Below are 14,273 nucleotides of genomic sequence, written 5' to 3'. Positions count from 1 at the left end.
CAGAAAATTACAAAACTTTACTAAAAGAATTTTTAAAAGGACCTAAATAAGTGGACAAATATTCCATGCTCATGGACTAAACATTAAGATGTCCATTCTACCCAAACTGATCTACAGATTCAACGCAATTCCAATCAAAATTCCAATAACCTATTTTGCAGACTTGGAAAAGTTAGTTATCAAACTTATTTGGAACGGAAAGGGGCCTTGAATTGTTAAAAACATCCTAAAAAAGAATGAAGCGGGAGGACTTACACTTCGAAACTTTGAAGCCTACTATAAAGCTATGGTGGTCAAAACAGCATGGTATTGGCATACAGACAGACATATTGATCAACAGAATCAAACTAAGAGTTCGGAAATAGAGCCCCAGATATATGGTCGGCTGATTTTTGATAAGGCCCCCCAAATCCCAGAACTGGGACAGAAAAGCCTCTTCAACAAATGGGGCTGGGAGAACTGGATAGCCATAATCAAAAGAATGAAAGAGGACCCCTACCTTACACTCCTATACAAAAATTAATTCAAAGTGGATCAAAGACCTCAATATAAGAGACAGCACAACAAAACTCTTAGAAGACATCTTCACGACCTAGTAATAGCAGGAAACTTCTTAGCCCTTACACCCAAAGCACAAGCAATGATAGGAAAAAAATATATATATGGGAACGCCTCAAAATCAAAAGCTTCTGTGCCTCAAAAACCTTTGTCAAAAAAGTGAAGAGCCAACTCAATGGGAGAAAATATTTGGAAACCACATATCTGATAAGAGACTGATATCTTGCATATATAAAAAAAATCCTACAACTCAACAATAGTACAAACAGCCCAATTATAAAATAGGCAAAAGATGAAAAGCTATTTCTCTGAAGAGGAAATACAAACAGCTAAAAAACACATGAAAAAACGCTCATCTTCACTAGCTATTAGGGAAATGCAAATCAAAACCACAATGAGATTCCATCTCACACCAATAAAATGACTGCCATTAAACAAACAGAAAACAATAAATACTGGAGAGTATGTGGAAAAACTGAAACTCTTGTTCATTGCTGGTGGGAATGTATAATGGTACAGCCACTGTGGAAGACAGCTGGTGGTTTCTCAGAAAACTAGATATTGAATTACCCTACGATCTAGCAATTCCACTTCTTGGTATATACCCAGAAGACTTGAAAGCAGTGACATGAACAGACATTTGTACGCTGATGTTCATAGCAGCACTGTTCACAACTGCCAGAAGATGGAAACAATCCATGTGTCCTTCAACAGATGAGTGGATATACAAAATGTGGGATATACATAAACAATAGAATATTATGCAGCAGTAAGAAGGAACAAGGTCCTGAAATACATGGCAACATGGATGTACCTTGAAGATATAATGCTGAAATAAGTCAGACACAAAAGGAGAGATACTATATGTCACTTCTATGAACACTCTGAACAATGTAAAATCAATGTCTTATAATGTAGGATACTGGGGACTTAGTGATGGAAGCTAGTGAGGGGGAATGATAATCTAGTATGTTCAGATATGTTAATGATGGTGAACTCAAAGGTATGGGAATGGATAGGGGTGATGATTGTTTGTTAATGGGATTATTAAGTATCAGAGTTGTACTGAAGGCAAACAGGATTGAATGGGGTGTTTAAAGGCATGTTTCCCACAGATCAGCACCACAAATAAACATAGGTCCTTGTATGATACACTTGTAAGGTAGGACACTAGCACAAAGAGTTGAAAACAGAAGGGTATATGGGAAAAATCTACCTATAGCATACTAGGGACTCTAAGCAATAGAAATACCTTACTGGTATCACATAAATACTAGGGACAAATAATTAAGGGCCAAGAAGAGCTACAAGGTGTTCTGAGTTATGAGGATTGTTTAAAACGGAGAGTGACGAGGATTGTACAACTAAGTGATGATAATGTGAGATACTGATGGATTATCATGGATATAACATATGCCATGTGAACTTAGGAACCCCCTACTTTATAAGTCAAGCCCTTGATCTTGAGGCTTGTTCAGGTGAAACTTACGTTGTAAAGGGGAGGCTGAGCCCACCTATAATTATGCCTAGGAGTCATCTCCAGAGAACCTCTTCTGCTGCTCAAATGTGGACTTTCTCTAAGCCTAACTTGGCAAATAAATTCATCACCTTCCCCCCGACGTGTGACACGGACTCCAGAAATGAGCCTGACCCTGGCATCGAGGGACTGAGAATTCCTTTTTGACCCAAAGGGGGAAAAGAAAGGCAATCAAATGTTTCAGTGGCTAGGAAAATTCAAATAGAGTCAAGAGGCTATCCTAGAGGTTACCCCCACGTAAGCTTCACCTAGATATGCCAAATGACCACAGGATGATAAGTCCAAGTCAACAACAGTGCCCAAAACCTTAAAGAATACCCAGATCCCTGGGACTCTATAAAAGTTTCACTCACTAAGAATATACTTTAGAAACTTAAATCCTTCAGAGAACTTCTATGCCAGCTAAGTCCCAAAACCCACAGACAATAGCCTCTTCAAGAACATCAACCAGATGTGTTGCCTTTTCTTGTAAATTCAACATCTGTTTTCAACATGAACAAGTTAGGGTAGTGTTCCGGTTTGCTAATGCTGCCATCATGCAAAATACCAGAAATGTACAGGCTTTTATAAAGAGCATTTATTTGGCTACAAATTTATAGTCGGAAGGCCATGAAAATGTCCATACTAAGTCATCAACAAGAGAATACCTTCACTGAAGGAAGGCCAAGGGCGTCCAGAAAACTCTGTTAGCTGGGAAGCCATATGGCCGGCGTCTGCTGATCCCAGGTTGTGTTCCAGCTCCTCTCTCTGTTTCTGTGCATTCTTCAAAATGTTGCTCTTGGGGTATTTTGTCCTCTCTTAGCTTCTCCAGAGCAAACTCTGGGGCTAGCATCTCCAAAGCATCAGCAAAAGTCTGCTTTCAACAGTCGTCTCCAAAATGTCTCTCTCAGTTGCAGCACTGAGCTTCTTCTGTCTGAGCTCTTACAGGGCTCCAGAGACTTAATTAAGCCCCACACTGAAGGGGTGGGGGCACACCTCCATGGAAATAATTTAATCAGTGTTATCACCTACAGTTGGGTGGGTCACATCTCCATGGAAACAACCACAGGATCCAACCTAATCAAGACTAAAAACATCTGCCCCCACAAGATTGCATTAAAGAATGTGACTTTTTCTGGGAACATAATATATCCAAACTGGCACAGGTAGTTACTGCCTAGGCATCCCTGAAGCTTGGCAAAGTGATTAAACTAGAGGAAGGGGTAGCAAAAGACAAGACAAAATTTAACAAAGGATTATGAATACTGAACCTCCATATAATTTTCTTTTTTCTTAGTTGCTAGGGTGTTAGAATAACTAGAAGGAAAGAATTGAACTGGTGGAACTGTAACCCATTGCATCCTTTGAAATTTTTTCAATAGCTACTTGTTAAATTTAAGGAAATAACTGAAATTGTGGAACTGTTACTCATAATAGTCTGAAATTTGCTAAATTGCACTTGGAAAGTTATCACTTCTATGTATGTATATATGTATATATGTTATAGTCTACAATAATAAAATATGATTTACAAAAAACAAGGTATTTTACAAAGAATAAAATTACCAAAAACAAACAAAAATTAAAGCACATAAAAATAGCAAGAAAATGTTACCAACATGAGAATAACCAGTCAACAGAAACAAACAGAGATGACCCAGGTAAGAGAATTATCAAATAGGGACTTTGAGATAACTGGTAAAATTGCTAAATAATTTATTGGAAAAGGTGGGAAAACATGGTAAACCTCAGCTGAGACACAGAAACTATTAAAAAACAAAAGCACCAAATGGAAAATCCTAGACATGAAAAATATGATATCAGAAATAAAGAATTCATTAGATTGGCTATAAAGCAGACTAGACACCATAGAGAAAAACGTAAGTGAACTTGAAGACAGGAAAATAAAAAGTATCCAAACCAAGAGTAAAGGAACAAAAATAAAATTTTAAAACATATCCAAGATCTGTACCCAAGGTCTGTAAGTCAATATCAAACAATCTAATATACAGTCTTAGAAACAGAGGAGAGAAAATGGGGCAGAAAAAAAAATGTTTTATGACACAATGGGCAAGAACTTTCCAAAATAAAGGTGTTTACCTTTTTCTTTCTTTCCTTTTTTTTTTGGTTAGTGCCTGACATTCAAGAAAAGCTGTCATGAGTTGGATACAAACATAAGGAACACCTCAGACTCTCAATTCCAGCGATAGTACATTAAAATATCTACATGTCCAGGTTTCAACAAAAAGTTACAAAATATACAGGGAAACAGAAAGGAATAACCCTGGAAAAGGAGAAAATTAAAGTATTAGAAACCATCAACGAGGAGGAGCAGAACTGGGACATTCCAGACAAAGGCTAAAAAATGGTCCTAAATATGTTCAAAGAGCTAAAGGAAAACATGGACAAGGAACTAAAGGAAATCAGGAAAATGGCAGATGAACGCAAAAAATATCAATAGAGAGACAGAAATTATGAACAGGTACCGAAAAAAACTGAAGATCACAGTACCAGAAATTAATACTTCCCTGGAGGGATTCCACAGCAGATTAGAGACGGCAAAAGAAAGAACCAATGAACCTGATGATAAGGTAATTAAAATCATCCTGTCTGGGAAACAGAAGGAAAAGATGAAGAAATTGTGAACAGAGTCTGAGGAACCTGTCGGACACCATCGAACATACTGTTATATGCATTGTGGGAAGTCCCGGAAAGGGAAGAGAGAGGACAGAGAGAATATTCAAAGAAATAATGGATGGAAACTTCCCAAATTTAACAAAAGACAGGAATATATACATCCAAGATGCTCAATGAACTCTTAAACAGGATAATTCCAAACAGACCCACACTGAGCCGTATTATAATCAAACTGCTGAATGCCAAAAATAGAGAATTCTGAAAGTCACAAGAGTGAAGCAATGTGTTACATACAAGGGAGCCTTAAGATTAAATGCCAAATTCTCACTGGAAACCATGGAGGCAAGAGGAGAGTAGGTAGACATATTTAAAGTGCTGGAAGCAAAAAATTAAGACATTCCCAGATAAACAAAAGCTGAGGGACTTCATTACCATCAGATTAGCCCTACAAGAAATGCTAAAGGAAGTTCCCCAGGTTGAAAGGACCCTAGTAATTGACCAAAGCCATGTGAAGAAATAAACATCTTTGGTACAGATAATGACATGGGTAAATATAAATACCAGTACTATCATACTTTCGTAACTCCAATTTTTACTTTCTACAGGATCTAAAAGGCAAATGCATAAAATGTAATGACGAATCAATGGATTTAGACTCATAATGTAAGTTGTGAAAAGAACTACATAAAGGTAAAGGAACACAGCATCATAGGAACAAAATTTATGTTTGCTATTGAAGCTGGTAAGAAAATGAGACTGTTATAGATTTAGGATGTTAAATTTAAGTCCCATGCTAACCACAAGAAAATATCAGAGAACAGGCAAACTCATAGAGACAGAAATGGAGTACAGGTTACCAGGAACAAGGAGTAAGGGTAAAGGGAAGTTAATTTCCAGTAAGTTTAGGGTTTCTTTTTAGAGTGAAGAGAAAGTTCTAATAATGGCTAGTGGTGAAGGTAATGCAACATAGTATATGTGATTAATCCCACTGAATGGTATACCCGGGAGGGGAAGGTGTGAGATTTGTTGTAAATGTTTCCACAATTAACAAAAAAAAAAAAAAAAAAAAAAAAAGAGAGAAACCAGAGATAACGGCAATTAAATGCAATACATTGAATTGTGTGAGTGATTATTTACACTCACACAATTGAAATATTATTTGTTCAAGGAGTATGATGTGTGCAACCTGCTTTCAAATGTTCAGAAAGATAAGTAGGTAGGCAGACAGATGGATGACATTGATAAACAGATGGATAGAACGATATGGCAAAGGTGGCAAAATGTTAAAATTTGTGAATCTGGGGTGGATTCAGGGTATGCTGGAGTTTTCTGTGTGGGGTTTGTATTATTTTTGCAACTGTCCTGTAAGTTTGAGATTATTTCAAAAAAATTTTTAAAAAGTGTAGCAGCTGCATTCATAAATGCCAAATACCCCAAACTGCCATTGTTTTAGTTTCTCAGCTCCTAAAACAAATAACATACAAAATTCTTATTGTTGGCTTAACAACAGGAATTTACTGGCTCACAGTTTCAGAGGCTAGAAGGCTTGCTTCCCTCTGGGTCTGTAACTTTGGCTGGCTGGCTTAGGGGTTCCTCGGCTTTCCTGTCACATGACAATGCACATAGTGGCATCTTCTCCCTTCTCTTCCAGAATCCACTGATTTCCACAGCTTCTTGCTTCTACTGTGGCTTCTATTCCATGTCCAATTTCCTTTGCTTATAAGGACTTCAGTCATATTGGATTAAGGCCCACCTTCATTCAGTTTGGGCATGCTTAACTAATAACATCTTCAAAGGTCCTATGTACAAATGAGTTCACATACATAGGATCTCGGGTTGGGACCTGAACATGCCTTTTATGAAGCCATGATTCAATCCTCACAGCCACCAACTAGAGAATGAACAAACTGTAGTATATATTCGCACAATGGAATACTATTCAGCAATAAGAAACTAAAGAAGCAACAACATGGATGAATGCAACAACACTGGACACAAAAGAGTAAGTAATATATTATTCCACTTAAATGGAGTTTGAAACAGGTAAAATTAATCTATGGTGACAGAAATTAGAAAGCGGTTGCCTTCATGGGGGGGGGGGGGATATGTGGAAAGGAACATGGGAATTTTCTAAATAACATTCTAGACTTTGGGGGTGGCGGGCATTACTCAGATATAGCTGTAAAACTTCCCCAACTGAACACTTAAGATCTGTTCATTCTATTTTAGGTTAATGATAAACTTATTTACATTGCAGTATGAAATTAGGCACAATTTCCTAACCTTTAAAATCGGGATAACAGAATCCAACCCACATACAATGAATGCACAATGACTGGCATATAGTAAACACTTAGTGAACGTTACCTAGTACTATTTAAAGTGGGAAAAAAAAAGGGACAATAAAAAAAAATGACAGAGAATCACAATGAAACGTTCAGTTGCTGAAATTAAGATGCAAATAAAAAGCTCAAATATATAAACTGGAAAGATAATTTGAAAGAAATTATCTTTCCAGTTTATATGAATGAAATCTAATTATCTTTCCAGAGTTCTGAAAGCCAAGTTAAAAAGTATGTAATTTTATTTATTTATCAAGCAATAGAATATCAACAAAGTTGAACATCCATGCTGGAAAAACTGAAAGGCGGAAGAGAATTGGAGATTGGGAGGTTTGTTAAAAAAAAAAACAGAAATCGTTTAGATAAAGAGTGTGAGACCCTTTACTAGGCAATGGCATTAGTAAGAACTGTTTTGAGAGAGAGAGGGAGGGAGGGAGAGAACCTAATGATTGAGTGAATGGAGAAGAGGGAGTAGTAATAAAAAAATAAAATTTCAAGCCTAGATAATTTGGAGAAATGGAAATTAATGGATCCAGAGAACATTTATTTCAGAAATGTAGTCTGAAGTTCATGTGAGAGATGAGGATGGCTATGCAGCTAACAACTGGAGTTAAAAGTTTAAGGTTTTGAAGAGTGGATAAATTTAAACATACTTACATGGAAAAATATATGCAAGGAGATCTAGCTTGAGTCCACTAACAGGCTCAGAAGAGGTTGAAAAGCTCTCAAATTCAATGCAAATTTGCAATTATATGCAACATTCTAGAGAAGAGTCTTCAACAAAGACTACACTACAACACACACTAAAAAAAGTTTTTTAAGAATGACGGGCATAGATTATAATAGAATCCACCCATGAGAATGATGAGATGATAGGAGTAACAGAATTTCAAAAGACTAATTAGAAGGCAGAGGAAGCAAGAAAAAAAGAGATAGGACTGATTTAAGAAAGAACCAAGCTATCAGGGATTCAAGACAGATGAGAAGTTAAAAAAATAAAAAATAAAAAAAAAAGGCGGCATCAACATCTAATGTTATACAATAAGTCAAAGAATATAAAATATATAAAATCTTGACATTTAATAAACAAAGTCATTGGTACTATTGAGGTAAACAACTTTGCAAGTAAGAAGAAACTACATTACGAGGCATTAATAAGCAAATGGTTGGGGATGAACAAAATAAAAATTAAAGATTGACTACTATTTCAAGATTTACCAGTGAAAGGAAAAGAAAGCTAGCAAAACGGTGACTAGAAGTACGGTGTTATTTTTTGTTTTGGTTTTTGCTGTCATTGTTGCTGAGTCTTTTACTTCCTTAAGGAGAGGCAGACTGACTATGCCAAGAGGAGCTGGTAGAAAGAGAAATATCAAAGGTGGGAAATGGAATCAAAACTTCTGGAGAAAAAGATCAACCACCTTACAAATCCATAAGAACAGTTCTTCTTATAAGACAGAAACAAAAATAAATTTCACTGTAGTGAGAAAGGTGTAGTAACAAGTGTGGATGAAGTGAAAAAGACTACAAAAACAAGAGTACAAAAACACCAAAGATTTCTTTCATAAACTCTGCAAAGCACTGATAACCATCATGCTTTAGAACACAGACTGCTCCTTTGCAACAAGAGCAGCTACTACTATTAAAATGTAATAGTAAAAGGTAGCATACAGTAACAGAACAGAAAATACTAGGAAGCTGTATCATACAATAAATTAAGAACATGGATTCTGGAGAGGAAAAAAGGCCAAGTTTAAATCACTATTTAGTCACATGCTAAAGCCACAAGACTTTAGACAGCTTAACTCCAGCTTCAGTGTCTCAATTTCAGCACCTACAAAATGGAGACAATGCTTACTTCATAGAACTCTGAGAATACACACAAAGCTTTTATAAAAACAAATACAAACATTAGGTGGTGGTGGTAGCAGTAGTGGAGGTGACAACAGTAACAGTAGCAATAGTTGTAATGCAACCTCTTTGTTTTTAATTCACCAGTATTTAAGAAAAGGGGGGAAAGACTAGGCTCTTAAATACGTGTCTCACTGGATCCTCTCAACTACAGATAGAAAGGAATATAATTCTCCCTACCACACCAATAAGGAAAAGGGAGGACCGTTTGTCTACATCACTCTCTAATAAATGGCAGAGTTAAGATTTGAACACTGATCTATGCATACACAAAGCTTGTTTTTTTTTTCCCACTACACAACACTACCTCCACAGCACTACAATAGTGAAGGAGTACAACATTCTGGTACTTATTACCAAAGTCAGGCAACCTGAACATATTATTGTATCTATCTGCCTCTCAATTTATTTCTGAAAAATTAAGGGGTTTGATTAGATCTTGAAGTTTCCCTTCAGCTAAAAAATTATCATATTTAGTGATGTGTGAACCCATTAAAATGTTTTAAAATATATTAGATACATTTTTGTTTTAAAAAAACAAAGAAGTTCAACAAGACTGTACGTTATTAAAAAGAAATAAATATTAGAGGAAAGACCAACATCTAGTTTTATTTTATTATTAACAAGTCTGATGAAGCAAATTGTTTGTGAGAACAAAATATCTTAAGTATTTCAAGATGACAATTTTAACACCATTTTCTGTAATTTATTAAAAAGAAGACTCAGAACCCATGATATATCTATAGCACTTATAATAGTAATAGTAATAATAAAGACAGACTTTTATTTCATGCTGAAACTGCAACCAGACTGATTTTTTTTTTTTTAATCAATCTGAAAACTCTCTTGCCCTAAAACCCTTCACGGGCTTCCCACTATATTTCAATAATATCCAAAACCTTAAGATGACTCAACAAAGCCCTGCCCAATCTGGCTCCTCTCTCTGGAGGTATCTAATGCCATGCTTCCTCTTGCTCTTTTTTAATTTCTTTCAATTCTCCAAGGCACCTTTTTTCTTTTATTCTAAGGCCTTCATATAATCTATTCTCCAAAACCTCTTACTGGTTCCCATTCTACTCTTTTGCCCCAGAAAACTGCTCTTTATTATTCCAGGCTAAGATGAAATGTTACCATGCCAGGGAAGCCTTTTCTAACCTACCCAGCCATATATATGGCAGCATTCTGAACTTCCTTATAACATTCACTAGACCTGTAATTACTTGTTCAACATGTCTTCCCTAGCGAATGGTAAACAATATGAAGATAGTAATTTCAAAGCCTGTTTCCTAACATTTCCCCAATATCTAGCACATTGATTAGGACAGAGCAAGCAAGCTAGGTGTTCGGTAAGTTTGCTGAATTAATACATTCAAAATGTGGGATACGTCCAAAAGCATGAGATACTTTACTAGTCCACAGTAGCTAAAAAGTTGCTATACAATTTTTGAGTCACATCTTACCCTTAGTCCTTCAAATGTTCCTCCCTCAAACAGGTGATACTTTGCGATTACAGTTTTAATGTAAAGCAGAAACATTCCTTTGGATAACAAACATATCTTAAAGTTACAAAACACCAAGACCAGAAACCACTGGTTTTAAATAATTGGGATCAACCTTTGTAAGTCATTACCTAAAATAATCCGAGAGGCAATTAAAGGGACAGAGTCTTGGATAAGGCCTCAATTTTGTGACAACAATGTACACCATAAAAAGACCAATCCCATTTCCTACCACTGCTCTACTAGTGGTGTCTTATTTAGTCCAACAGTAATGACCCCTGAATAAATAAGTGTTACAACCATCTGATAAACTATATGATACCTAGACTATGCTTTCTGAAAACTAAAGAAAACTTACATGCGTACATACTAAGTAGCTATAAATCTTTTAGGTTAGTGAAAAAAAGAAATGGTATTAAAGCTGATAAGTAATCTGAAAACTGAAGTCTTAAAAAAAAGGAATGTAATTTCAACCCAAAAATTTTTAAAAAGTTATCTATTTACCTAATATTTATGGAGTGCTTATTACACACCAGGTAGTATTTCAAGATTTTAATATATATTATTATTTCCCCTATTTTACAGATCAAACAAGGGAGGCACTGACTTAAGCAACTTACCTATAATAAGTATAGCAAAGTCAGAGTTCAAACCTGCCATGCTGGCTCCAGAGTTCTCATACAACCACTACATTATATGGCCCACTCTCTCTCCAATCCACTGAAATAAAGATTTATCTGCACCACTTTACTCCAGTGAAACTCATTTGCAAAGGTCACCAATAACCTCCACCATGACAAATCTAAGGGACACTTACCTGCCTCCATCTTTTTCATGCACTCTGCAGCATAGCATTCCATCAAGATGGCATTCCCCTCTTTTGTAATACATTTACTTGTTCTTTTCTCTAGTGACATGACATCTCCCCTTTTTCCTACTACCTCAGCCCTGGGCCCTCTTCCCTATCTACACATTCTCCCTAGGAAATATCCCACAATCCCATGGTTTTAAATATTAGCAACATAACTCCAAATCTCTCTAGTCCTAGCCTCTGAGTTCTAGATTCATCTATTCAACTATATGATATTTCACTTTGATGTGTAAACTCTCATACTTAATTACCAAACCTAATCACCTTTCCCTTCTCTCACTCTGTTTTCTCTCGGCTTTCTCTACCACCACCCATCCAGTTGTTCAGGCTAACTTAGATATCATCCTTGACGTCCCTTTTCCTCATTTCCCACATCCAATCCATCAGTAAGTTCTGTCAGCTCTATATCTGAAACCTATCTGATTCTGTCTCCACTATCACTCTAATGAAAGCTGCCATCATCTCTGCCTGTGATATCCTTCAGAATGATCTCCTTGCTCCATTCTCATGCCCTTATTCTCCACAAGACAGACAGAGATAAAACAAAATCAGATCAGTCCTTGCCTCTTAAAATCCTGTCTTCCCATTATGGTTATTCAGTAAACTCCAAACTCTTGACAATGGCATAAAAGATCCTTCCTGATTTGGTCTCTGCCTACTTTTTCAAGTCCATGCCCTTGCATTCTCTCTCCCATTAGGAGACTCCCTGCAGTCACAATGGCCTCCTCTCTCTTCCTGGAACATATCAAGTTCATTTCTGCTGTAGGGCTTTTGTATTCGCTATTCTTCCCTTCTGCAGAGAACATTCTTTCCTCAGACTTTCACATGGATAGTCCCTTTTCCTTCGTGTTTCTTAAATATCACCTATTCTGAGGACTTCCCTGACCATCCAATGTGAGGTAGCCCCAACTCCAATCACTCTTTTACATGACCTCTTATTATTACAATCTTCATAGTGCATATTATCTGAAATTATCATTATGTTTTTTATTATTACTACATCTTGCCTCCTTTGGAGTTTAAACACTCTATCTACAAAGCCTCCCACATTCATAATATGGGCTCCATAAATTTATTAAATTAATAAATTTATAAATTCTCCATTACATTTTAATTTGTTTTTATATATCAACCAATTCAGGTAAAGCACCTACTCCATGACATGTTTTGTGAGTATTAATAGATAACTTAATAAAACACTTCTTAAATTTTCCAATCTAAGACATTTCTGCACTCTGAAACCCCCACAGTCCATCTATAGAATCCCACTTGAAACTGTTACATGTTCCATATGGATAGATTGAATTTTCTTCCTCCTCTCGAACGAATGTGTAGGCAGAAAAGTGGGATTTTACTGGACACCTTAGCACCTGTTACATCTTCAATCAGTTAAAAGAGGTGTCGTTGAACCAGAAAGCACATGGGAGACGTGGCCTTTCTTTCAGCGACTGTATTTAAAACGTGAGTGATTTAGACTACAACGATCTTAATTACTAACAAGGGCCATTCCTTTCATTTAAAGAAACAGGGTAAAATAGTCTGTGGGCAGGATATTATGCCCGGATTCACTATAGGAAAAAAAACGATTTTAGGGCCCACAGCAAATACAGGTATGTGCGTGGAGTTTGGGGTCGGTCTACACATAACGGGAAAAAAAGAGCGAGAAACACCGGTTCAAGAACCAGCTCAAAGATAAAAGAGAAAAGTCAGCTGAGGCTCTCAGAGGTATCCTCAACCTGGGAGCGAGGGTGAAGGGGGAGGAGAGAACAGAGCCCTGGGACCTCCGTTCACCGCTTCGGCCTCCACCGCAGACACTAGGGGAAACGGCACAGATCATCCGTGTCCACTGATCTCCCACTGCTATCGCTACAAGGAGATATCCCCGAGATACTCACATGGGCTCGAGAGTCTTGCTGAGCCAGGACTTGAGTGCCTCGAAGTTTTCAATGATCATTTTAGAAACCATCCACAGCGGCCCCGAGGCCCGTCACACTCCTCCTCCGCCCGCCCAGGTCGCGGCCGCTACAGCCGCCGCTGCCCCCGCCCCCTCCTCCGCGCGCAGCCCGCGTGGGCCGCGGGTGGGAGGCGCCGGTGGCAGGTTCCCGCGAGTCCGGCTCGGCAACCAGCTCCACGGAGAACGCCGCAGGCCGCGAGTCCACAGGGTGCCAGGAGCTCCCCCTCCTCGGACCCCGGCCCGTGCTGAGGCAGCGACGGTTTGCCCAGGCCCTCCCCCTTCCTTGCACCTCAGCTAAATCTTCCCGGACCGGGAGCGCAACACGCGCCAAGACCTGGGTTTTTTTCTCAGTCTCGGGACGAAGTGCTTGTTGGCCACGCTGAAGAGGCAAAAGTGAAGAAAGCGAAGACGAAGGGCAGCTCAATGGGAACGTTTCAAGGGGTCTTCCCGGCTCCCAACACCCCCAAGAAGATGGCTGCCGATAAATATCGCGAGAATTGATGAAGTCTCGCGGCGACTCCCGGAGCCTGCTGGGAAGAGACGTAAGTTCAGCAGAGAGCGCGCTGGACGAGTGTGGGAAGTCGAGTCTCGTGGGTTTGCGTTCGCGGTCTTTGTGCCTTTTTACCCTTTTGTTCATTTTGTGAATGAAGACTTTCTTTTGTCCAAGGAAGGCAAAAAAAAAAAACCACGCTTTATTAGACCTCTAACTTCAGAAACAGCGGAAGCCTCAGCTCGGTCTCTGTAAATGACAGCCATGGGGCGTCAGCTAAACGAAAGTGACTGATGGAGCACTGCTTGAGAGCGTCCACGCCAGTGTGCCAGGAAAGCACCGGGCGCGGCCAGAGGGTTCCAGGTGTGCTGCATTGGATAGTGCTGCTTCCTCCGTTTACCCCAGTGTCTAGCCAGTATCATATTCTGTACTATGATATGGAAACGATTGGGAAGCATAGGATAGTTTAATCTAACCCACTGAGACCATTAGTGTCTT

General features: G+C 38.3%; 1 protein-coding gene across 23 annotated transcripts in view; it reads right to left on the bottom strand.

Moving 5' to 3' along the window:
* Positions 1 to 13,770, bottom strand: part of RBM26 (RNA binding motif protein 26) — a 92,158-nt gene extending 78,388 nt beyond the window's left edge. For all 23 annotated transcript variants that reach the window (XM_037799730.1, XM_037799731.1, XM_037799732.1 and 20 more), the window contains exon 1: positions 13,227 to 13,770. In XM_037799730.1, the coding sequence (XP_037655658.1) occupies positions 13,227 to 13,297 (71 nt within the window). In that variant the 5' untranslated portion in view covers positions 13,298 to 13,770. The remainder of the gene's footprint in view (positions 1 to 13,226) is intronic.
* Between the last annotated feature and the right edge of the window lie 503 nt (positions 13,771 to 14,273).

This window comes from Choloepus didactylus, chromosome 12 (genome assembly GCF_015220235.1).
Source record: "Choloepus didactylus isolate mChoDid1 chromosome 12, mChoDid1.pri, whole genome shotgun sequence".
NCBI classification, from domain to species: Eukaryota; Metazoa; Chordata; class Mammalia; order Pilosa; family Megalonychidae; genus Choloepus; species Choloepus didactylus.
This window is presented reverse-complemented; position numbering and strand designations above follow the sequence as displayed.